We start from the raw sequence: 23,561 nt of genomic DNA on the forward strand, positions 1-23,561 counted from the left end.
CTTTTTTATGTTCAATATACCGTCGCTTTGATCGCCTTCCACAGTGGGTCCTGGAGGCCCGGCATCCTGCATGTTTTAGTCTCTTCCTGGTTTAATGCACCTGGATCCAATGGTGGCTCATTAGAGGCCGAAGAAGATCACTGACCTGCTGAGCAGGTTGTTTCTACCACCAGGGAGAGACTAAAACATGCAGGATGCCGGGCCTCCAGGACCCACTGTGGACACCCCTTAGGCCAGTGTTTCCCAACCCTGGTCCTCAAGGCCCACTGTCCTCCATGGTTTAGAGTTTTTCCTGCTTTAATGTCCCTGATTCAACTGATTGCAGTTCAACAAACGCCTGTTAATTCGTCAACAATTGAAATCAGCTGGACTGAAGCAAGGAAATACCTAAAACATGCAGGGCAGTGAGCCTTGAGGACCAGGGTTGGGAAACACTGCCTTAGACAGATTTCTTTTATATGTCTACAACAAAAACTGCCACTCACAATATGGCTGCCAGTTGGCGGCATCTACTCGTGTATGTCTGTGTTTAAGACGGAGATTTGGAAAGAAAACTTGATTCCTCTGGTTTTGTTGGTCCCTCCAGCCTGAGGAACATCCTGTAATTAAGGTGTTTATTCTTATTTGAATCTCTCCTCCTACAAACTGCTTCAAAAATGATTTCAGACCGAGAAATGAAAAGATTAAAAACTTTTCGGAGCGATGACCGTGTGTGCGCGCGCCCGTGTGCGTCGGGTCGCGCGCTCGCCACTCAGGTTTGAGAGTTGAGATTTGGAGCAGCAGACAGGATCCGGTTCGGTGGTTCCAGACCGCAGGAAGGTGGATGAGCAGGAAGGTGAGTGGAGCTGCTGACTCAAAGTTCCCACAATATTCTGCAGTTTGGAGAAATTCTGATAACTGCAGAGGATTTCTGACCCGGTTGACCCGAGTAATAAGAAATAATTTGATGTTCGTGTTTTGGTGTCTGTTGGTTCTGTGTTGGAAGAGGTTCGGGCATGTTGGCCCTTCCCCTTTAAACTATGCTTTGGTTACCTGATCCAGCCTGTTCTGATCGGTCCAGTTCAGCTCCGCAGCTGGGTTTATTCTCACAGGGACCAACCGGGCTGTTCAGCTCCTGTCTAATATTTAACTTTCTAAACTCTGTGATTTAAATCCATGCTGCAGCTTTGTATCGTTATCTTTTCAAATCTTCCTCTTTACAGCCGCACATTAAAGTTCTCCATAACTTTAGAGGTAAAGTAAAACCAGGGCGGTTAAAGCAGATTTTTATTGGATTCAGCCTGGAGCCGCAGTTAGCCCTTCATATCTGCAGGCTGATGTTGAGACCTAAAATAATCCGGCAGTGCAGGCCGGGCCCGCTCAGGTTTCCTCCGGTCCTTCCACAGAATCTGAGCTCTGCTTCTAAACAGCAACTTATTCATGGAATAAAACCCATTAACAGAGAAACACGGAGCGACGCTAAACCCTGCGGTGTGAAGCAGCTGGAGTCTGTTATAGGAGGAGACCCTGCTTCTTATCTGACCCCCCCAACCCAGACCCCCCACCGACCCGCCCATGATGCTGCCTTCACTGACTGTTGGTCTCCTGGCCGTTCCCTGGACTCCATGTTAGTTCATCCTTTCTCCTTTTGCAGATCTTTAACTTCTGTTTCCAGCTCTTCATTTTCACTCTGCCATATTGCTGCTGAATCATAAATAATGCTATCAAATTTAATGACGTTTGATGCGTCACCATGGCAACTAGCTATTGTTTTTGCAACTGGGAACAGCTGATTTTTATCTAAAAGCTGAAAGATACGTAAACTTTCTCTTCCATCCATCTTCATCCTCAACTTCGTCTGTCAATCTGAGACTCAAAGAGAAGCAGCAAATGCAAAGGAGGTGGATTAGTAGAGCAACTGATGATGTCATCCAGGACAAGTTACTGTCTCTGCTGCCCAGATGTTGGGTTACTAGCGGGGAGTAACGTAACGGCTATTAGACTACCGTAAACTCGGGGAGAGAGAGAAGCTAACGTGAGGATGAGGATGAGGAGGAGGATGAGGATGAGGAGGAAGGGGGGCACAATAAGGGATATTTACAGGAAAATACTAATATGGGAGCTCAGTGGGAGGCAAAATACATCAGTTTCCCGGAAAAACGGGACGGATTTATGGACTGATTCTGAAGAGGCTAAAACCATTTTAGAGGAACTGAATTGTTGAGGGAGATGATGATGAATGTGGATTTAAACCTGGTGGATAATAAACGGAACCTGATGGTTCACCCTGCTGACAGTTTAATGTTACAATCGGTTTGGGATAAATACATTTCACAGTAAGCAAAAAGTTTTCCATGTAACTCCTGGCGCATCTGGGCGCTAACTTCAAAAGTTAGCTTGGTTTCGCTGTTAAGATGTAAAACGTGCGGGGTTTACGGCTGGGCTTGGCCCGTTTCAGTGGTTCTGCTTGGCCCGTTTCAGTGGCTCTGCTTGGCCCGTTTCAGTGGCTCTGCTTGGCCCGTTTCAGTGGCTCTGCTTGGCCCGTTTCAGTGGCTCTGCTTGGCCCGTTTCAGTGGCTCTGCTTGGCCCGTTTCAGTGGTTCTGCTTGGCCCGTTTCAGTGGCTCTGCTTGGCCCGTTTCAGTGGCTCTGCTTGGCCCGTTTCAGTGGCTCTGCTTGGCCCGTTTCAGTGGTTCTGCTTGGCCCAGCCACGTTTTGTTTCAGCTAAACGTTGCTGAGACACAGGAAATGTTGAGGTCAGTAAAACTGTCATGGCCGGACGTACGAATCCCGACCCGCTACGGAACGTCGCTGCTGCCAGGCGCTGGCGTCACGGTTGCCTAGAAACGGAAAACAACTGCGACTTTTTTAAACGTCCGCCGGGAACCTGAACAAAAGTGGCAACAATAGACGTGAGTAGGAAAATGGCTGAGCAGTCAGTGAGGCTGAATATAAGCAAAAGAAATGTAAAATATGATTTATGCCGTTTCTTGTTGTGCTTTTAGTAGAATATTGTTTGATTGTCTTGAATCCTTGAATGGTGAGTTTCAATAAGTATTAATAGAAATATAAATGTCACTTTAAGAAATCATGCTGACAGTTAGACATAAATAAAAAGTAGGATCATTTCTTGGGCTTGTTTTAGGGAAATGTTGGTATTTTTTAGAAATACAGTGAACGGCTATCATTTCAGAAATGTTATTTTATTCATGTGGTTTAACTGACTTCCTATCAAGCCGTAAATGCAGGTAGATGCTGTTTGTTCAATTTAATTAATAATTATTTCACGCTGCTGAGAAACAAAGCCAAATTAATTCCACTGAAAAACACTTTGATCCAATCTGATGGTTTTATGATGAAACCTGTAAACATCTTTTATGTTCAGCTCATGTCTGTTTATTCAAATAGCAGCAAAATGGTTTTTGAATTAAATGTTGCTTATTCTGTTGATTAAGGATGTGATTCATTAATTACTGACCTTATCTATTTATCAACAATAAGATTTATAGTTTTTATGTAACTCAGTCAGAGACGCTCCCTGATAAACAAAATCATTTCTAAAATGTGTCTTTAGGACATTAGTCATATGAACAAGTGTGATTTGTGCCACTAAACTGCACACAGTCAATGCAGTCAATCTTATTTTCAAACTATTGATATTTATTGATACTCTATAAACAAACACTGGAGAAAATAGTAAAAGTTATAAACCTGACAATACAGAGAGCTTTTAGGGGTTTTAAAACCATTAACTGGAATTTATCGTGACAAATTCTTATCACGATAAATAATAATACGATAAATGACCAGCCCAACTCAAAAGCTCTCAAATAAAGCATGATTTCTAGATTAACTTTATGCTCACAAACAGAAGCTGCGGTTGCATCAGTGGTTTTTCTATTTCTCTATTTTTTTTTTAAATCAATAAATCAGTCTGTTTAAATTGAACCAGTTTAATGTATTTAATCCAGTTTGTTCATTCCACACCAGTTAGGAAGAACATCTGGAATCTCCTCTGTGTGAATATTAAACCTTCTGGACCTCTGGACGCGCTGAGCGCCGATCGGAGCGATGGAGGCCCAGGTGTTCATCCAGGCGGAGGACGCAGAAGGTTCCTGGACGCTGCTGTCCCTGCTGGCGTCCGTCGTCATGGTGTTCGGCGGCGCCCTGCCCTACATCCCGCAGTACCAGGAGATCCAGAGGAGCAGCAACACCGAGGGCTTCTCCACCCGGGTCTGCCTGGTTCTGCTTGTAGCCAACATCCTGCGGATATTCTTCTGGTAGAGCAGAGAAATTATTAAAACCGATAAAACCTCCATATGAATCTGCAGCTCGGTTATGACGCGTTTCTGTTGCAGGATAGGGAAGCAGTTCGAGGTGACGCTGCTGCTTCAGAGCGTGGTGATGATCCTCACCATGTTCGCCATGCTGCACCTCTGCTGCTCCGTCCACAGCTCCAACCGGGTCAGCACCAAGCAGCACCGGCTCACAGGTATGACCACAGGAAGACGCTTTGACACCACAGATCACCGCAAAAACACAAACTACAGATGGTTTATAAACTACAGATAGTTTACAAACTACAGATCGTTTATAAACCACAGATCGTTTACAAACCGCAGGTGGTTTACAAACCACAGGTAGTTTACAAACTACAGGTCGTTTACAAACTACAGGTCGTTTACAAACTACAGATTGTTTATAAACTACAGATCGTTTACAAACTACAGATTGTTTATAAACTACAGATCGTTTACAAACTACAGATCACTTTACGGTGTTCTCGGCCTGGTTTCCCGTGACCAGTCTGCTTTTCCCAGTCTGTCCAGGGAGGTCAGGAGGCGTTCACTGACTGATGAAAATATCAGCGTTTTAATTTTTCAATAGGCACAAATTTTGGAAAGAATCTGTTCAAGAAATGACTCAGCAAAATGATTTTTGTTAAGAAGGCGACTCAAGTACTGAGTAAAATTTCATTTGATGTTTAAAATTATATCATCAGACAAATAATAAAGGGTTGTGTGTATATCCTGGTACTTTAAAGACTAACATAAAAAATATTTACACAATCGAATAACATAAATTCAAAGTTCTGAACAATTTTGAAAATCAATTCTTTCAATATAATACCAATATTCACAGGAAGTCCTGTATATATTATTAGAACAGGGTCAAAATGACTTCCAGTGACAATATTCTGTATTTACTGAATTTCTCCTTAAATGCAACAACAAACTCATCAGAAAGAAAATTATATCAGAATAACAAAGCTGGTGTAGAAACAAGAGGTCTCACTTCAGCAAACTCTACATGTTTCTGAGTCACAGAAATGATTCAGATAAGAGTAAAAAGTTCAGGGTAGTAAATAGAACCATCACCATTAATCAGTTTAATCGACTATTGAAATAATCGTCAACTAATAATTGATTACTCACTGCAGGTTACAGACTCTAAAAAAGGCCGTTTTCGTCTTTGCTAAATCATCGAGCAAATGCTCAAAGAAGGCTTAAAATGTTTATTTTATTATTTAAAAAACAATTTAAATTATTATCTTCTAATGTGTTTCTAATACTGTACTGCTGAAAACAGCGCAAGTGGTTAAATGAAAAATCAGCAGAATGTGATTTTTTTTATCTGAATAATTGATAAATCATAAGAATAATCAATTTCTAAAATAATAATTAGTTGTAGTAAAACAACTCCTCAAATTGTCTGGTAGCGTTTTAAAGGCTTGTGGTTTAGGGTTAAGGCGAGTCTGCTGCTTTTTGCTACGTTGAGAAGAAAACAATACTTATTTTCTCAGAATATAATTTCCAGTTTTTGTGTAATTTTCCCAGTATGACTTAAAAACTGAGCTGGTTTCTAATACAGTAATTATTCCTGTTATTTATTTCCAGAGATTTTAGTAATTTTTGTATTAGATGATTTGTGAAATCCTGAAGTTTATTATTTATTTATTCTTTGAAACCTCAAATCGAAGGAATAGTTTAAATATGTTAAAATCAAAAGTCTGATTAAACAGAATGATTAAAGTGTTTCAGAACTGGACCAAAAGTCTTTTCTGTTTGGAAAATCAAATTTGGTCTCTGAAATATTCTGTTCATATTGAGAGTAAAGGCTGCAGTCCTACAGCTGGCCAGGAGAGGGCGCTATGTGAACAGTTTACACAGGCAGCACGTGGCTGACAGTTTTATTTATTCATTCTTTTTACACAAATGTTAATTATAGTGATTATAAAATACACTCCTGTAAACATCCATTGTGTGAAACTTTATTAGTAAAACTGTAACATAACAAAACAATGTTTATTTATAATAAATATACAGCAGAACAAAACAAGTGGGATCAGTTTTATGTTGTATTTATTTCAGTTCACAACAAATCTTGTCTTGAGGCAAAAAACGACATTTTAATTCAAGTTATCAATTATTTTAACTATTTTGAAAAGTTTTTATCTAAGGAAACCCAGCAGAGCTTCTAGTCGTTGACTTGCTGCATTCACTCCTCCTGAACCAGCAGGGGGCGACAGCAGACAATGGCTTTTGTTGAGTTGTTGACTTTCCAGCCCCATGCCGAGCATGCATGTGGCGACAGTGGAGAGGAAAAACGTCTTGTAGCAGGAAGAAACCTCTGGCAGAACCGACTGGAGGTTTGAAAAGACGGAGCAGAAACACAAGATGATGATGTCATGGGTTTGCAGGGTTCTGATTGGTTCATTTGCATCATTTTGGTTAATAGAAGGAAAACCTGGGGACGTATTTTAAGGCAACACATCAAACTTTCTGGGTTCCTGTGTGACATAATGGAAAAATCAAAGAGTCGTGAAAGAGCTTCAGTTTTACTGCAGCAGACTTTATGTTTTATTTTACAGATATGAAACAAATCAGGAAATTCATGTCAGGTTTTATCAGGTTGTCGCCTACAGGAACAATCTGAGTGATGGAAGCTGGTAACATGATCGGCCTTATTAAAAACATAAATTGGGTTTTTACGTTTGGTCTGTGGAGGAAGCTGGGATCGTATTTAAATCCGGTTTGAGAGAGTTTTGCTTCATCTGCGAGGAGCTGAAAAATTACTCAGCATTGATGCATATTTATGCTAAATCTCACTCTGATGCATTTTTCTCTTTGTTTTTTTGTGGTGAGTAGAATAATAAGTGGAGTCTGATCTCTGAAGATCTATCAGTCCTTTTCTCCACATGTCGATGTGGAGAAATTATCATAGAAAATATGGAAGAGCAGCAGAAAAGATGCAATATTTTGTCCATCCATCTGAAAATATTAGCCTCATGTTGTCTTCCATGTTCATCCAGTGAGAAGGGATGAACATCTGTTGGTCACGATAAAACCACCAACAACTTTTTGAGTTATTTACAGATTCTGAAAATGATTCTAAGCTTTTCAATGATAGAAAACATAAAAATCGAAGAAGTTCTTCACTGTGCAACATGTGCAATAATAACATTTTAGGTCTTTTTATAATTTAGAAGCATAATGAAAGAAAAATTGACTTGAGTAGCTTTGACAGAAAGCCCGATGAGAATAATTACTTAGTTTTAGTTGTTAAGATGCAGTTAATCAGCGCGGGGCTCAGCGCTGCTCAGTGCTGCTCACCGTCAGATTGCACTCAGCACAGCTGGCTTACATCTGGATGTCTGTGGCATCTGATGTATTTTAATAGTATTCTAAAAACAATAAAAGTGGAGCAACTCGCTCTGAGAAACTGAAAACTGTTCATTTTCTGACATGATATGAATTCCTCTGATCATGAAGATCCTGAAGTCGTTTCCTTTCACCGATATCTTCATCGTTTCCTTTGAGTGACCGGCCTTTAGCCGCTCATGTTAGTATTTCTAAACACAGTCCTTTGGTAAGCTAGCTGTAAACTTTGAGCTCATGTCACTTCACATAAACGGTCGATGCAGTACTGGCCACAAGGGGGCGCCTGCAGACCACCAGCTTAATTTACACCTTACCTCTACATCTAACTGGTAGAGGGTAAAGAAAGTGAGGATGGGAAAAACGTCCTCACTCTCCACAAATGACCTTTGTAAATATTGTAAAAATTATCCTCTATATGTAGCAAGCAAACACGCCCCCCCCCCCCCCCCCCCCACACCCACACACACGTCCCCCCCCCCCCACACACACACACACGCCCACCCCCCACCCCCCCACACACACACCCCACACACACAGCGGTCCAAATGGTTCTCCTTAGCGCCGACTGAAGCTGAGTGGCTGCAGACCCTGAAAGATCTCTCTCTGTTTCTGGCTCTCTGAGCCGACTCACCGTTCCGACTTTGCTACGACTTCCAGAGGCTTCCTGCGGTCTGGGGGCCGCCGGGGGACCGCCTGCGGTCTGGGGGCCGCATTAGCTGTCCTGTCTTATAAATCAAGCTCCATTTTTGCTGCTTTTGCTTTGAAGATATGAATGAAAGATGAAAGGTCAATAGGTCAACCAGCTCCCCTACATTATCCAACAAATTTGGTCAGTGAACATTTTTGCAGCAAAAAGTAGCAGAGTCGGGGCGTGCCGTGATGGCGTAGCGGTTAGCGCGACCTGTATTTGGAGGCCTTGAGTCCTCGACTCGGCCGTCGCGGGTTCGACTCTTGGACCTGACAACATTTGCCGCATGTCTTCCCTCCTCTCCTTCCCTGTTTCCTGTCAGCCTGCTGTCACATAAGGGACACTAGAGCCACAAAAGACCCTGGAGGGGTAAAAAAGAAACAAAAAAAAGTAGCAGAGTTGATTGACACCAAATTTGTTTAATTTTGTATCACTAAGTGAGCTGTAATACATACAAAAACATTTATAGTTCAGCACATTCATGTTTAAATAAATAAAAGTTTGAAGTCAGTTCAAACTAAACCTCAGATATCGGGAATCGAAGGTAAAGAAAGTGAAAAAGAAAAGCTCAGTTTTAGTTGGAGCCTAAACTCTTCAGCTGCAGCAGTGTGAGGAGCAGAACGACGAGGTCGTGAGATTATCCAACGTTTGTGAGGGAAGTTTTTCAATGAGAGGAAGAATCGAGGATCAGCCGTTCTATCGGACCTCTCCACCTGCCGGTCCCGGTCCGGACGGGTTTGGGTCCGCTTTAGAGAACGTGATGAGCAGAGCGACGGACGAATCAGAGACCAAGCAGCAAACTGAAGGCTGTTTTTAATTAAAGCTCCTGATAGCTGAACGTTTCATTAGCAAGTCAAATGAAGCCGGTAAGGTGAAGCAACAAAACAACGGCTCACAGGGAGTGTTTGTTCAGATAATCGTTCACACAGACTCCCAGAAGAGAAGCAAAACACTTTTCTAATATAAAGTTAAGTTTTATAATTACCTTTCAAATGGGCAAGGTTGTTTTCATGAGTCAGTGTTTCGCCTGCTGGGTGTTTGATAAGGCGCAGGAAGACTGGTGGCCTTTAGGTCTGAACAAAAACAAAACTCTGCATTTAATGAGTTATTTCAGGAGCTACAGCTGATCTGTTATATAACACATGGCTACATGAAGAAGCTAAGTGGAGGACATTAATAACGCAGCCACACAAATGTTCAGGGATCCGGCGGAGCGTCGGTGTTCATGGAGGTCAGAGGCTTCAGCCTCTCCATGAAATCCTTTATATGGTTGATTTATAAGCTTATTTTAATAGTTCAAAGCAAATATTCCTTGACATGTATTAATACAGGCAGTGGAAACCGTCTGCACCATGTCTGTAAAAATGAAAACTGAACACCGCCTGTGGGCGGAGCCAATAATCTGCCGTCCAGAGCGCCGAGAGGCGGGCTGTGATTGGTCAGAAGTTTATGATTTTTTTTTATGCAGAAATGTTGTTTTACTTTAACTAGTTCACTTCCACTATCTAGTTTTTGTGTCTGCAGGCGACATGAATTTATCCGTCACTGAGGAATTATGGGTATTTTTATGATTCTTTGCTAAATAACTCCAAAGATGGTCAGATGGCTGAAAACTCCTGGATGGGACTGAAAACGTTCATGGAGGCTGTTTGCAGACAGGGGGCGCTCTCTCTGCGACGCGCCGTTAAAACCATTATAAAGTAATTTAATGTTAGTGGTGAAGTCATGCAGAAACACATTCTAATGAACATTTAAAGACATTTAAATCATCCAGAATAAATAAACTAAACTAAACAACAGAATGAATTTTGAAACTTCTATAAAGAAAACAGTTTAGTTGAAAACTTTTACCGTCCAAAAACCAAAAACCGTGCAATGGAAGTTATTGAGCCTGTTTTAATCTATTATGTGATGATTTTATTTCTTGCTTATTGCAGCCTGGTTGGTTCTTGGAGACCAAAGCAGAACTTTAGTTTGTTTTTATACCTGAACCTACAGGTTCAGGTATAAAAACAATCAGCTCTGCTTCGCTGCAGCTGATTGGATGAACCTTCTTTCAGTGTAATTTAGTAAAGATTGGTCAACTTTAAATGTTTAATAGAAACAGATTTAATAAACATTTCATGCTGTAGATAAAATGTGTCTTTTGTTTAATGGCTTCGTTTCATTACGTCACTTCCTTTCTTGTTTTCACCTTCAACAAAATATTTATTAGTTTTCCATTGAATAACTTTCTAATAAACATGTAAAGTTATTGATTGTTGTTTTAAAGCAGTAATAAGTCGTGCTGGCGCTGTAGAGTTGGTAAAGTTAAGCCATTATTTCGTCTCTGTGGAAGTGAGATGAGTTTGGCCTCAGCATTCTCCTCTCCTGCTTCTGATCTGCTCTGATCAGCCCTGATCAGACGAAAACCAGGCAGGAAAGCTTTAAAACACCGCAGGCTCGCTCATTAGGAGGAAACCTGCGCCTGGCTGACAGACCCAGCGCACCTCGCCTGAAAGGAGAATCAGCTACTGGAAGGTTTTAGCCAGACCAGTGAGGGAGGAACAGACCACACAAAGTTAATTTTGGTAGAAACTCTTTGTAGTGTCTTAAGTTTTAAGATGGACTTTAAGTTTGAGATGTTAACATTTCAAGTTACAACTGAAACCTGTCCTGAAGCAGGAAGTCAGAAAGGTTTCAGAGAGGAAGTGAGGATGGATCAGCAGGGCCCGGTTCTGTTGCTGGACTAATTGGAGAGGTGACTCTCTGCCCTGGGCAGCCGGGAGACACTCATCCTGCACGACCTCTGATTTGTCTCCAGCATGTCAGTAAGCTGTCTGCAGGACTCACACCAAACTCAGACAGCATTCTGAGCAGCGGTCAGGCTGCAGATCAGGAGGAAATACGGAGGACAGCGGTTCTGATCCGGGTGGGTCCGCTCCCTGTTCATACACAGAACCTCTGAACAGCGGTTCTGATCCGGGTGGGTCCGCTCCCTGCTCATACACAGAACCTCTGAACAGCGGTTCTGATCCGGGTGGGTCCACTTAGATTGCTTTATTCTGCACCCAGAGGGCGCTGCTAGCTGAAAGGCTAGCTCCGCTAACCCTAAAGCACTAACCATAAGCTTAGGTCAGCTAAGGCTAATGTGCTACACCAGCATTAGCCAGCATGGTATTTAGCTGAAGCTAATGCTAAAGCGCTACATGTAGCCATGTTGTTCCCACCATGAATCACTGTGAATTCTGTTCTGTACTTCATATTTGATCAATAAAGTTTCTTGAAGAAAAAGACGATGAAGAGAAAATTTCACCTTAGAATCAATTTGCTTATTTTTTTACTAGAGCTGCCAGGGATCGGTTCTGCTCTGTGGGTTTGGACCCATGTTCTGATTAAAGAGTCCGTCAGCTGAAACTTTAAACATCTAATTAACTCTTTAAATCCTGACCTCTAAATGTTTTTCTTTATGTTACAGTCGGGTTGTAAAGCAGAAATTATTTCAGCAAAAAGCTCCAGACTTAAAGGAATCTAAGAGAAAAAGACTCTGAGCTGCGAAGGTCAATTAAGGTTTTATCTGAATAATGAGGAGCTGCTATGCTAATTGTGGTGGAAAGCTGAGTGATGTGGCGGTTCATTCATTCACCCTGAGGAGGCCAAGGAGTCTGTGGCAGTCTGCAGGCGTGTGTGTGTGTGTGTGTGTGTGTGTGTGTACCATGATATTTCTGGATCAATTCTCAATGTAAGTCGTGATTCTCTAAGATGTTTTTAACTAGTTTTCTTCACGGTTAGCTTTGAGCAGTCATGTGTAAAACTCAAAGTCTATTTATTGAGATTTTAAGGGATTTTTTATGCAAATGTCACTTTGATTATTTTTGTACTTGATTTTTTTTCACATCTTTTATAAACTGTCATTAAATAGTTTTAACAAATATGTAAAAAACAGATTTTTTAAAATAAAAGTTACATAATGCAGCATTAATGCCTTGTAAAACAGACTGGAGTGGACCAGGAGGAATCTGTTCATTCATTCATTCATTCAGTCATTCAGTCATTCATTCATTCAGTCATTCATTGTCTTAGTAGTTTTGAATAAAAAATGAATTGCTGCTGCTGCTACTCCTGCTGCAACTACCGCTGCTGCTGCAGTAGCAAAATTCTGCTAAATTTCTAAATGGGGTTAAAACAAGAAAATCACTGTTTTGAATAGAAAATATTATAAAAATATTTTTGGTGAAAACCCTGTGATTTTTGTAGTTTGCAGTAAAATCTCATTACAAATGACATTAACCAGCTGATCATTTAAATAAATGGGAAATTATCCATTTATGAACATTGCCGTTTTTGCGTTATGTTTTAACGTTGAAGTTTTCTCAACTTATTCTTACTGCAAATAAATTTACTGCAGTTTTAGGCTAAAATATGAGGAATGTGTTTCACTGGACCTTTACGTGTTTACAGGAAATAAACACCAAGGTCAAACTTTCCCTGCGTGGCTGGAGCTGAAATAGAGACACGTTTTGAACAGACATTTGGATCCGTAAGTCGGACCTTCAGCTCCACTAACTTGTGCAGAACAGGAAGCGTTAAGTCCATGAACCTGCAGGTTTTCTCGGTGTGAATGCATGAGGCTGCAGCCGGACTGTTCTGGCAGATGTGACTAATTCTGCTGCAGAGAGACGCTCTGGAGTTTCTCTGTTAATTAACGGCACAAAGAAGACAAAGACCAGTCCGAACTCGGCGGTTTCAACTCTAAAATGATCTGAACAGAAATGTGTTTTTATTGGTGGTTTTGGGTATTTTGTACATTTTAACTCATTTTCTTCAGTTGATGAACAGAAATTCATTTTTAATCCTCTAATGTTTCGTTCAGAGAACATGTTTTAATTGTCCTGCCAATAATGTTTTCTTTAAATGTGACTCAGATTCCTCCATTTATTTGCTAATTGAACATTTAAAGTTGTAGATTTTTCTGCTCTGAAAAAACTAAATAAAGGAACAAGGAGTTAGAATGTGACTCAGTTTTAAAACATTTCTATCAGCCAGAGAGCCCATCATCTGTCCTTTATTAACTAAACACAATAAGTCGCGTAGGAATGAAATATAATAAGAGAAACACAGGAGACGATTTGAACGGCGATGGATATGAAACATGGCAGACTTGTTTTTTACTTTCTAAAGAGAGAAATCTAGTTTACAAAATGAGGCGTTTAAGCGCCGGAGGGGAAATAAATAAAGCAGCAGCAGATTGTTAACATGAGAAACTTTCTTCTTATAACAAGATAAAACTCGTTTAACAAAGAAAGTTTCTTCATTTCTTGCAGATTGTGTTTTATGATCGCTGAACTTCTCTCTCAAAACATCTGGCAGGGTGTTTCCATTTTACTGCTTGGACCTTTTCTGTTTAAATGGGAACATTTGGGATTTAATGAGAAACTTCACGACGTTAGTGAGATCCTGCTTCTGTATGCATTACCAAACCCTGGCAAAACAAAACGGTTAGAAGGAGTTTTAGTTGCTCTAATAAACTGAGAGGTTTCAGAGGAGAGAAGATTGTTGTTTCTGCAGCCCCAGTTGGCCCAGTATAAACCAGTTCCTGGAGTTCCAGATTTATTTGAAATTACTGGCTGAGTGACGATATTCAGAATGAACACAGGAAATGTTCCTCCTGTCCAGCAGCTTTAGTTCAGGGTCAGAGTTATTGGTCAGTTTATGGATGTTTGGTAAAGTCGGGTCGCCATGGTAACGGTCTCTGGATCCGATCAAACCCAAACCTGAACACGCTGCTAGCTGGTTTTAAAGGCCTGTTGTTTCATCCAGGTTTCACTTCAGATCTTGTGTGTCTGCAGACAGAGAAGTGATCATGAAATGGACAGATTGCAAAAAGCAACTTTCACACATCATGAAGTGGAGCCGAGGCGTTTCCTTCGCAGAGCGACGGTTGAGTCAGCAGGTCTCGACTCGCCACGCTTTCTCTGCTGGTCTCCATCAGTCCGCGCCACTCGCCCTGATGAGTAACTCTCTCTCACTCCTTCTTTCCATTTCTAGTCGTCTCATCCTTCATTCCTGCGGCTTGTCGGGCCTCACAGTGCTGACTTCAGGTCTAGTCGTTTCCACTTCACAAATTAAGCCATTTCAGCTCCACAGTCCCATTAAGTTTCCTCGGCTGGGCGACTCCCTGAACTAACTTTGTGTGCAGGTATTGAATTCCTCCAGGCTGTTTGGTAATTGAATTGTTTGATTTTAAATGAGGTCCATGCAAACCGCCTCGCTGCCGTCTGGGTAATAATGCACCTCAGACGGATTCTGTTGGAGAAGAACCTGAGAATGACGGATTGCAGAGACGGAAAGTGGTTGATGCGGAGGCAGGAAGTTTCAGCAGCGATACTTTACATGAATGATGCAAAGCTTTCTCCTCCATTATTGTCCTCCAGCGATTGAATTATGCAGGTAAACATGCGAGGCAGCGAGAGGGAGCGCAGATCAGCTGGACTGAAGTGAAACAAGAGGAGTGTGTGTGTGTGTGTGTGTGCGCTGATCAGCTTTACAAATGGAGGGCAGAGTGGGCTGAGGCTGAACTGAGAGATGAAAATGTGACTCAGAAAGTTTTTGCTCCGGTTTGAAACGGCTCCTGTCTCTGCAACTGCTGCTGTCAGCAGTTCATACTTCACCACTTCACCTCAGAGCTGCACAGAACAATCACTTTTTATCTGCCTGGGGAATGAAAGGCACACACACACACACACACACACACACACACACACACTCTCTGCTGGCTGCACTGACAGCTCTGATTAGAGTTTCAAGTCAAAAGCCATCAGCAGAGAGGACAGGTTAGTAAAGAGTCTACAGTCAGTAAAGTGTGTCTGTGTGTGTGTGTGTGTGTGTGTTGCTCTTGTCAGCTGCAGGCGTTGTGTCTTTAGCAGGTAATAAATCTATTAATCACCTGGCTGTTGACTGTAAACATGCGGCTCCATGCTGCGCGGCTCCATGTGAAACACGGCTGAAGTGTGTGTGTGTGTGTGTTTGTGTGTTTGTGTGTTTGCATCTGTTACTGAATGAAAATCATGTTGAAGTATTGAAACTGTGAGATTTTTATTGACAAAGCAGAAATAAAATGTTTCTGGTTTGTTAGTCACAGAACACCGACCTGTGCTAGCTAACCGCTGGCTAACCATTAGCTAACCGCTGGCTAACCATTAGCTAGCGGTTGGCTAACTGTTAGCTAACTGCTGGCTAACTGTTTAGCTAACCGTTGGCTAACTGTTGGCTAACCGTTAGCTTCACTAACCTGAAGCACAGGCTGCGCTGAACATTTTAGTTGTCTGTCATTTTGACAGCAGCGTCAAACATAAACCCAGCCAATCTATTTTTAAAATGACAATGATGGCATATGTAATTTCATTTAATTTCCAGCTAAAGATTAGTGGCCTCAGCTGACTGAGCGGCTCTTTGGTTGCTTAGCAACAACCTGCTGGCGCAGCAGCAGCAGTTTCAGTTTTCTCCATTGTGCCTCAAAGCTGCTTAAAAACAACCAAAAAATGGCGCTGAGTGAAAAGTGAGAACAGCTGGAGAGGAAAATGGATAAAACAGGAAGTCTTGTCAACATTTTGGAAATATTTCACTAGTTAATAATTATCTATCAACTGACATGTAACTCTCATATTGTGATAGGTTTTTCAGCCGTTTCTCCCAGCCCTAATCTTTTTGTAGTTATTTAGTGAAAAATCATGAAATGTCCATAATTTCCTCACCGAGTCGGATAAACGTTCAGTATTCATGCAGATAAAAACTGGATAGAAATATCAACATTTCTGCATAAACAACAAACTTGTGACCAAACGGTGCGTTCTGTTCACGCAGCAGCTGCCGCTGCTCTGCAGTGTTTACCGTCATGCTTCAGCCGCCTCGCTAACTAATGAGCTCTTATTTAGCCATCAGCCCCGTTAGCTGCTGTCAGCTGCGTTTCAGCTCAGATGCTCAACTTCGCTGCTCCATTGATGAAACGGCTGATGGATCAGAGAAATGTTGATGTGGAAGGAAGAGGAATAAATTCACAGCCTGGTCTGTCGCCAGGCCAGAAAGCTGCTGAGGAGCAGAAACATAAAAATATTTATATACAATATTTTAAGAACATGAGGGTTTTTTTTTACAGGTTTTAATATGTGGATACAAAAAAGAGGTGCAGTTCAAGGATTTACTTGGATTTATTGCATTCAGAATTGAATGCAATTAATCACTTTTTATTTATTTTTTTACATCCACTGGAACCTTTATATTTAGTTTCTAGTACGCCTGTAAATCAGACGCACTGCTGCATCTGCTTCTTCTCTGGTCCAACTGGCGTCTGTTTCTGCTTCTAAACAATATGATTGGAAAAAGTGTACAAGCTGTGCTAACAGGAGTTAGCCTGTCAGTGAAGCTATGCTAACATCTCAATGCTAAACATGTAGCAGCTAATGCATTAAAACTGATAAATATCTTTGTTCTTGAGCTCCTCTAGATATTTATTCAATAATTTAGCAGCAAAAAGTGGCTTTGAATTGAAAATGTTGCTGATTTTATGAACTAAAATGAAGGTTTTGACTGAACTGCATGTCTTTTCTCCCCTCTCCAGATTTGGACGTTCGTTACTTCTGGAAGTGGAGTGCGTTTGAGGATTACCTGCTCTTCTGCCTCGGCTTTGCGGCGCTCTGCGCTGTGCTCACGCTGCTGCTGCTGGACTCGGCCGTGTTTGTGGAGGCGCTGGGCTCCCTGGCCGTGACCTTTGAGGCGATGCTCGCCGTGCCGCAGCTGCTGCAGAACCTGCAGAACCGCTGCACCAGGGGAATGAGGTACGGCTCCGCCCGACTCACTGCCAGCCACACGGCCGCAGCGGCAGGCTCAGGTTTTATCACCAAGCACAAAATAATTCATTTCTGCTCACTGATTCACAGTGAACCAAAAAACTAAAATGTGTTTCTCAGAAACCTTGAAAATTACAAAACAAGCCACCAAAACAAAGTATTTTAATGCAGAAGTCATTGCAGCCTGAGGTTCTGCTAAGGTTCTTTAAGTCCAGATAATTGTTGGTTCTGGTGGATCACAAATCTCTGTTGAAAATACTGGAGTTTCTAGAAAAGTATTGTCATAAAGAAGAGAACTTTGGACCTCGGAGCATCCTGAGATGGGCCTGATGTAGTTTCTGGTTCTGGAACAATCTGTTCTGGATTCAACACGATCAGCTTATTCACTGGTACCTTTTTGTAACTCGTTCACCTTTTTCTACCACAGGTTTTCCTTCCACTCAACCTTCCTGTAATACGCCTTATTACATCACTCTATTTAATGTTTTTAATGTTCCAGTTAATCGAGTTTTGGGATTTTTTAGCTGAAAGTCGAACAGAAATGAATCTGTGTGACATTCCTGTTCCCTTTTTAAAATAAATATCCTGTTTGATATTTTAATGTTTGCTGTGTTTGTACTGTAGATTATCACGACTGAAGCAATGAATTATTATTATTAGGAATAAAAACACAAAGCGAACAATGAAACACTTGAAGGTGGTTTGGTTTGATTCAGTCATTTAATTTCCTCCTCTCTGGTTGCGGTTCTGCCGGCCCGGTTCTCCGGTTCTGCTCTGAGCTTCATTTGGTCCCTAATGGGACAGAACCTCCTGCTGATTATCTCCATTATTTCCTGGTTGTGCAGCTCATCGATCGTCAGCACAAACTGATGTAGTCGTTGTTTCCAGCTGTGGTTACAAAGCAGCTGCTTCATTTCAGAATAAAAGTTCATGTTTTAAATGGAAACGTGAAGAAAATGTTTTCACATGATACAAATATACATTTAAAATAATATTGAATGATACAAACTAAATGACATTACACATGGAAAATATTATTTTTATAGTTATATAAGTAATAGGTTAATCTCTTTTGCTGCTGGGGAAATGAAGATGTCAAAGTTATTTTCTGTAAATTTAAAGTTTGTCTGCTGATGTTACTTTGAAATAATTAAAATATTTCTCACTTAAAATCCAAATATGTTATTGGGGCTGTCGTAGCTACGCATGTAAGGCACCTATTACTGCCAATAGAAGCTCTTTATTATAGATATTTATTTTTCTTCCCACACCGTTAATGCAGATCTCTGATAGCTGCACAGGAGTCAAATTATGACACTGACCATAATGGTGCTTTTGGAACATCACAAACCAACATAACCAGTATTATGAACGGATCCCGTTTGGTTACAGTCATAGCTGTAAATCCTGGGGGGGCCGGGGGGGCCGGACCCCCCAATCTTGGAAAAGTCTAGAAAGAATAAAACAAAAAAAATAATAATTGAAAAAACGTTTACATTTAAATAATATCAATATGAAAAGGCCAAAAGAAACAAAATAAATCTGCCATTTATCTCAGGAAAAAATAAGAATTAATTTTTAGGTCCCCCCTCCATTACTAGAACAATGGTTCAGTCCAAAGTGTGGGAGGAGCAACAGCAGCTGAACGGTACCGGCTGGCAGAACCGCTGGAGGGAGGAGCTAGCTGTTAGCTGTTAGCTGCTAGCTGTTAGCTGTGGCTCTGCAGCACAAACATAAAACCTTTCAGTAAGTAAATACTTAAAGCAAAAGACATGTAACACCTTTTATTTACTTTTACTGCTCAAAAAGAAGAAACACATTAACAATAAAAGTCAGACTGCAGTAATTTCATTACTTTGAATCATGATAAGCTGCCTTATTAGCAAAACTGCTACATTGCTTTCATAAACTTTAAGCTTTTTTTGTCAAAGGTAGTAAACATCTCATTCATATTTAGCTCTTTAACTTTTAGTTAATAATTAGAGTTTGAAACTGGAGGTGGAGCTGAGGAAGTGGACCAGCTCAGAGTGGGGGCCCAGAACGGATAGAAAAAACTAAAAGTTATAACTTTATTTCTCACTGTCTTCAACGTAGAACCTTTAAAAACACAAAATAGGATCTGAATATTTTTCTATATAGACTCTCATGTTTTAAATGTTACATATAATATTCCCCAGATATTCATTTCTATCTACCTGTTTGTTCTCAGTGACCAGGACATGGCAAAGCTAAAAAAGGCTTAAATTAAAGCAAATTAACAAGTTATAATTTAAATAGCCCATAACTTGTATTGGGAGCCATTTCAATAAATCAATGTTTATGATGAAGTTACTCATTAAAACTTTTTTATTTAGAGCCTTAAATGTTTGTAAAGGTGCAGCAGAGATTAGATCAGACAGAACAAATCGTATCTAAGCAACATTTGAATTTTAGTTTTATTTCTCTGCAGGCTGTTTACTGAGAATAAAACATGTTTGATGTGCATTACTAGTCATTTTTGGTCCTGCAGCTTGAATGTGGTTTAAAAACTTTCTAAACTACATTTTACTTTACATTTCACTGTAACTTTGCCGACCCCCCAAAATTGTTCATAAGAAATGTTCCTGTTTATGGTTCCCCCATAATGAGATGGATTTACGCCCCTGGATACAGTTAAATTCAATGAAGCCTCCAGCTGCTCCTCGGCCCGAAGGATCAGCTGATCAGCAGCGGCTCTCTGAGCCGACATGCTGGCGGCGGCAGAGATCTCCTCCATCAGATCCTCAGAGTGAAGCTTGGACTTTGTTTCCAGATGTTGTCAAAAATATTTTTGTAAGAGCGTAAAGCTGCCAGGTTAGACGCTTCAACACGCAGAGTGATGCTGATCAGTTGGATGGATAAAAAAGCCCGACATCATGACGCGTTGTTGCTCCAGTAATCTTTTTTTTAAGGATTTTTTCGACACTATTTGACAGCAATCTGACTGTAAGGGGGCAGAGAGAGAGAGAGCGGAGCGGGGGAGAGAGGCTTGGGCCCAGCGAACCGAGGACGGGAGTCGGACCCCAGATACCCGGTCTACAGTCTCTATATGCGCTGACCACCGCGCCAAGCAACGCCCCTATTGCGGTAGCTTATGCTGAAATTTTCAGTTTCTCTTTGGTAAATTATTTACGTTTTTATACAATTTGAGCTGTCTGAGGAATCATCTAGTTCACCTTCTTTCATTTCCTTGGAAAAATCAGTTTTGTCCCGTGATTGCAGCTAATCAACTGGCCCAGAAAAAAGTCATTGCAGAGAAAAGAATCGACTAGTCGACTAATTGATGCAATCCCTAGTTTCCATCAACCTTTCCAAGTCTGATGAATCAAATTATTTAAAAGCTGCTGCTGAAAACAGAAAGAGACGCCATGTTTACCTGCTGTCTGCCTGTTATCTCCTCAGGTCAGGTTCAGCTCCCCTTATATTTCCTCTGAATTAAATTCCTGCTCACATTTTCCACAGAGGAACCAAGCGAAGCGTTGCTTTCAGGCTGACTCTGCTCTCAGTAATTTAACAAACTGAAAATGTCCTCAGGCTGTGCAGATGTTCTGATGACTGAAGATTAAACACGTAATAACACTTTATCAGCTTCTCTGCATGACGGACGACGAGCTGCAGAACATCATCTCTCACTTTTCCACACATTTACTCCAACATTAATCAAAGAAGACACAAATGTTCCTGGAGATCAAACGGACTGCTGCAAATTTTATTAAGAAACATAACTTAACCTCCTCTGATAGGCTGCAATATTTAACCTGAATGTTTTCAACATCAGAGACTTTTTCTTCTCTCTTTTATAAAAATCAGCTTGTTTAATTGCAGTCCTGCTAGTTTTTACAGTGACTGATGCAATATGTGATGAGAAAATACTCACCTTCCCTGGGAACCTGTATGCTCAGATAAAGTCAGCCATGTCCAATTACACAGTGTGATTACCGACGCCGCGCTGCTATTGACTTCTTTTGTAAGTGCTCTTAGATTCAGTGACTCAGGGGAAATCAGAGCAGAGAGGAGATGTGAAGCTGCAGCAGAGAGGTGAGACGGAAGGACATGGCTGTGAAAAGGAAACACCTGCAGCACCTGGACGATGCCTGTAAACGCCTCTCAGTGTGATGTTAACTCACTGCTGTGTGGAAATGTTTGCTTTATTTTTCTGCTTCCATGCAGCATTAATCAGCTCACAGTGGAGTTCCCAAACACTGAACTCATTAACATAAAGATTTAGAGTCCAATAAAGCGTACAGCTGCTTTAATTAAAACAATGAGGGAAATAAGCACACAATCAGAAACTGTTGATCTGCATAAAGTTGGACATGAAACCTCAGAGGGATTTGATGTTTACTAAAGTACAGCCTGTTAATTCTCCGGTCTTTAATGACTCCACTGAAACCCCACACAGGTGCTTTATTGCCCCAGAGTGAGGGGCAAAAGCTTAAAGTACAGATGTTTAAAAACTCCAGTTTGAGTGAATCAGGGATTCATGGCAGGATCCCACAGTTTAAAACGTAATGCTGATATAATATTTCATAAAGTGAGAGAAAACGTGTCAGCTTTGAAACACAAAGTAAAACCACCATCAGAGATAATCATGTATTCTGTCCCCATCCAGCTGGTTGGAGGAGAATATTTATTATTTTAAAAATATAATCACAAAATCCAGTGGCGGCTGGCCAGTAGGGGGCGCTTGGGCGCCGCCCCCTTTAAATTGTTTAGATAATAAATGATTTCTATTCTGAACTGCAAAATACTTAGAAATGTATTTATTCATACTGTGTGTCCAATAGACATGTTAGAATTTATTAAAATAGTAAATACATAATTCTAATTGCTCACATTGTGCACACTTCCCATGTGCAGGGCGCCGTCCTAATGAGTGTGTATGTAGGCGCATCAACTTTTGGCAAGCAGGTGATCTGAGGCTGACTTTTAATTGGTTGTTTAAGGTTTTTCCACAGGGCGCAGCGCTCTGCGTCCCGGACACACCCATTCTGTTGTGTCATTACTGGTAGAGCGTCAGTACTGGCTCATTTTTTTTAAAACATTGTGTGATTGGACAATCCCCGATTCGACTCATTAGCGCAGCTGCAGTTCGTTAGGTCGATTCACGGTTACGTTTGCATTAAGCAATGCATTTTACTGCTTTCCGTGTTTGCTATTTCAAAGTTCTGGCACGGAGGCAATGTGGACAACAACTGGGGTAAGAAACTTAAAACATCTTTCAGAAAAATGCAAACGGCACGAAAACAGCCGCAGCCACCTAGACAATGCAATGAAGCTAAGTTTTTGGGGGAAACTTAGCATAGCTGAAAGGTGCTTTTCAACTCTGAAAAGAATCAAGACTTTTCTGAGAAACTCAATGACTCAGGACAGGCTGAATGCATTGGCCATGTTGTCAATGGAGAAAAGACTAGTCACAGAGATGACTGACTTTAACAAGAATGTAATTGAGAAATTTGCAGGGCAGAAGGAAAGGAGGGCAAAATTCATGTTCAAATAGTGCTATTTTTTAAGATTTGTTTTGTTTGTTTTTCATTTGTTTGTTTGTGTGCGCCCCCCTCAGTTTTTTTTAGCACCAGCCGCTACTGACAAAATCTAAATAAATGCATTCAAATCTCTCCAGTATTTAAAGTCTTGGTCTCAGTAGGAGAAGGCATTGTTAACATGTAATCCTGATGTCGGGATTTTATCCAAACAGTTTATAAAAATCTGAATTTTTTATCAAAAATTGGACAAAATATCAGCTGCAGTCCAACACTGAGTACTCCTGTAGTTGCTAATCTATTTTTTTCCTTATTTGCAACAATCGATGCTGAGCTACCTTCTGCTAATGCATTTTAGCATTTTTGCTAACTATGAAAACGCTTAGCACACTTAGCTTGAATTAGTTTTTATGGATAATTTCTGAAGCAATAATTTACTCAGCTGTTCTTTAAACTCAGTAGAATAAAGTTTTGATGATCTATGATTAAAATTCATTCTAAAAACAGTAAGGCATTTATATACATGCTTTTATTTTGAAGTGGATGAAGACTTTTTTTACAACAAACAAATAAATAAAGAATACAGAATAAAACACTGAAACGAAAAACCAAGGCTGATAATAAAACAAACACTTGATGTTTTTATTGACACATGGTTGATATCTACTTGGTTAAAGTTAGCGCTGCAGCATTAGCTTCAGCCAAATTAGCTGAACTGATGGTTGGTGCTTTAGGGTTAGCGCAGCTAACTTCTTAGCTAGTGGTGCTCACTGCCGACAACAACAAAATCATTTCTGAGATAAGCTTCTTCATTTTAAATTTAAATGTGGATACAGCACATCTAGATGTGTATTTTACTATTATATTTTCTAAAACTATCCATCTATACATGCTTGTCCCTGCAGGGTC

The 23,561-nt window shown here is 40.8% G+C and overlaps 1 protein-coding gene across 7 annotated transcripts in view; it reads left to right on the plus strand.

The window, feature by feature from the left end:
• Positions 1-448: 448 nt before the first annotated feature.
• LOC114153457 (PQ-loop repeat-containing protein 1) overlaps positions 449-23,561 on the plus strand; it is a 31,429-nt gene continuing 8,316 nt past the window's right edge. For 3 of the 7 annotated variants that reach the window (XM_028032050.1, XM_028032058.1, XM_028032067.1), the window contains exons 1-4: positions 478-835; positions 3,968-4,257; positions 4,336-4,469; positions 16,923-17,139. In XM_028032050.1, coding sequence (XP_027887851.1) covers positions 4,049-4,257; positions 4,336-4,469; positions 16,923-17,139 — 560 coding nt within the window. In that variant the 5' untranslated portion in view covers positions 478-835; positions 3,968-4,048. Of the gene's footprint in view, positions 836-2,419; positions 2,890-3,967; positions 4,258-4,335; positions 4,470-16,922; positions 17,140-20,105; positions 21,806-23,561 lie in introns of those variants that run through there. The other 4 variants (XM_028032023.1, XM_028032043.1, XM_028032016.1 and 1 more) reach the window with 4 other exon arrangements.

This window comes from Xiphophorus couchianus, chromosome 2 (genome assembly GCF_001444195.1).
Source record: "Xiphophorus couchianus chromosome 2, X_couchianus-1.0, whole genome shotgun sequence".
Lineage (NCBI taxonomy): Eukaryota > Metazoa > Chordata > Actinopteri > Cyprinodontiformes > Poeciliidae > Xiphophorus > Xiphophorus couchianus.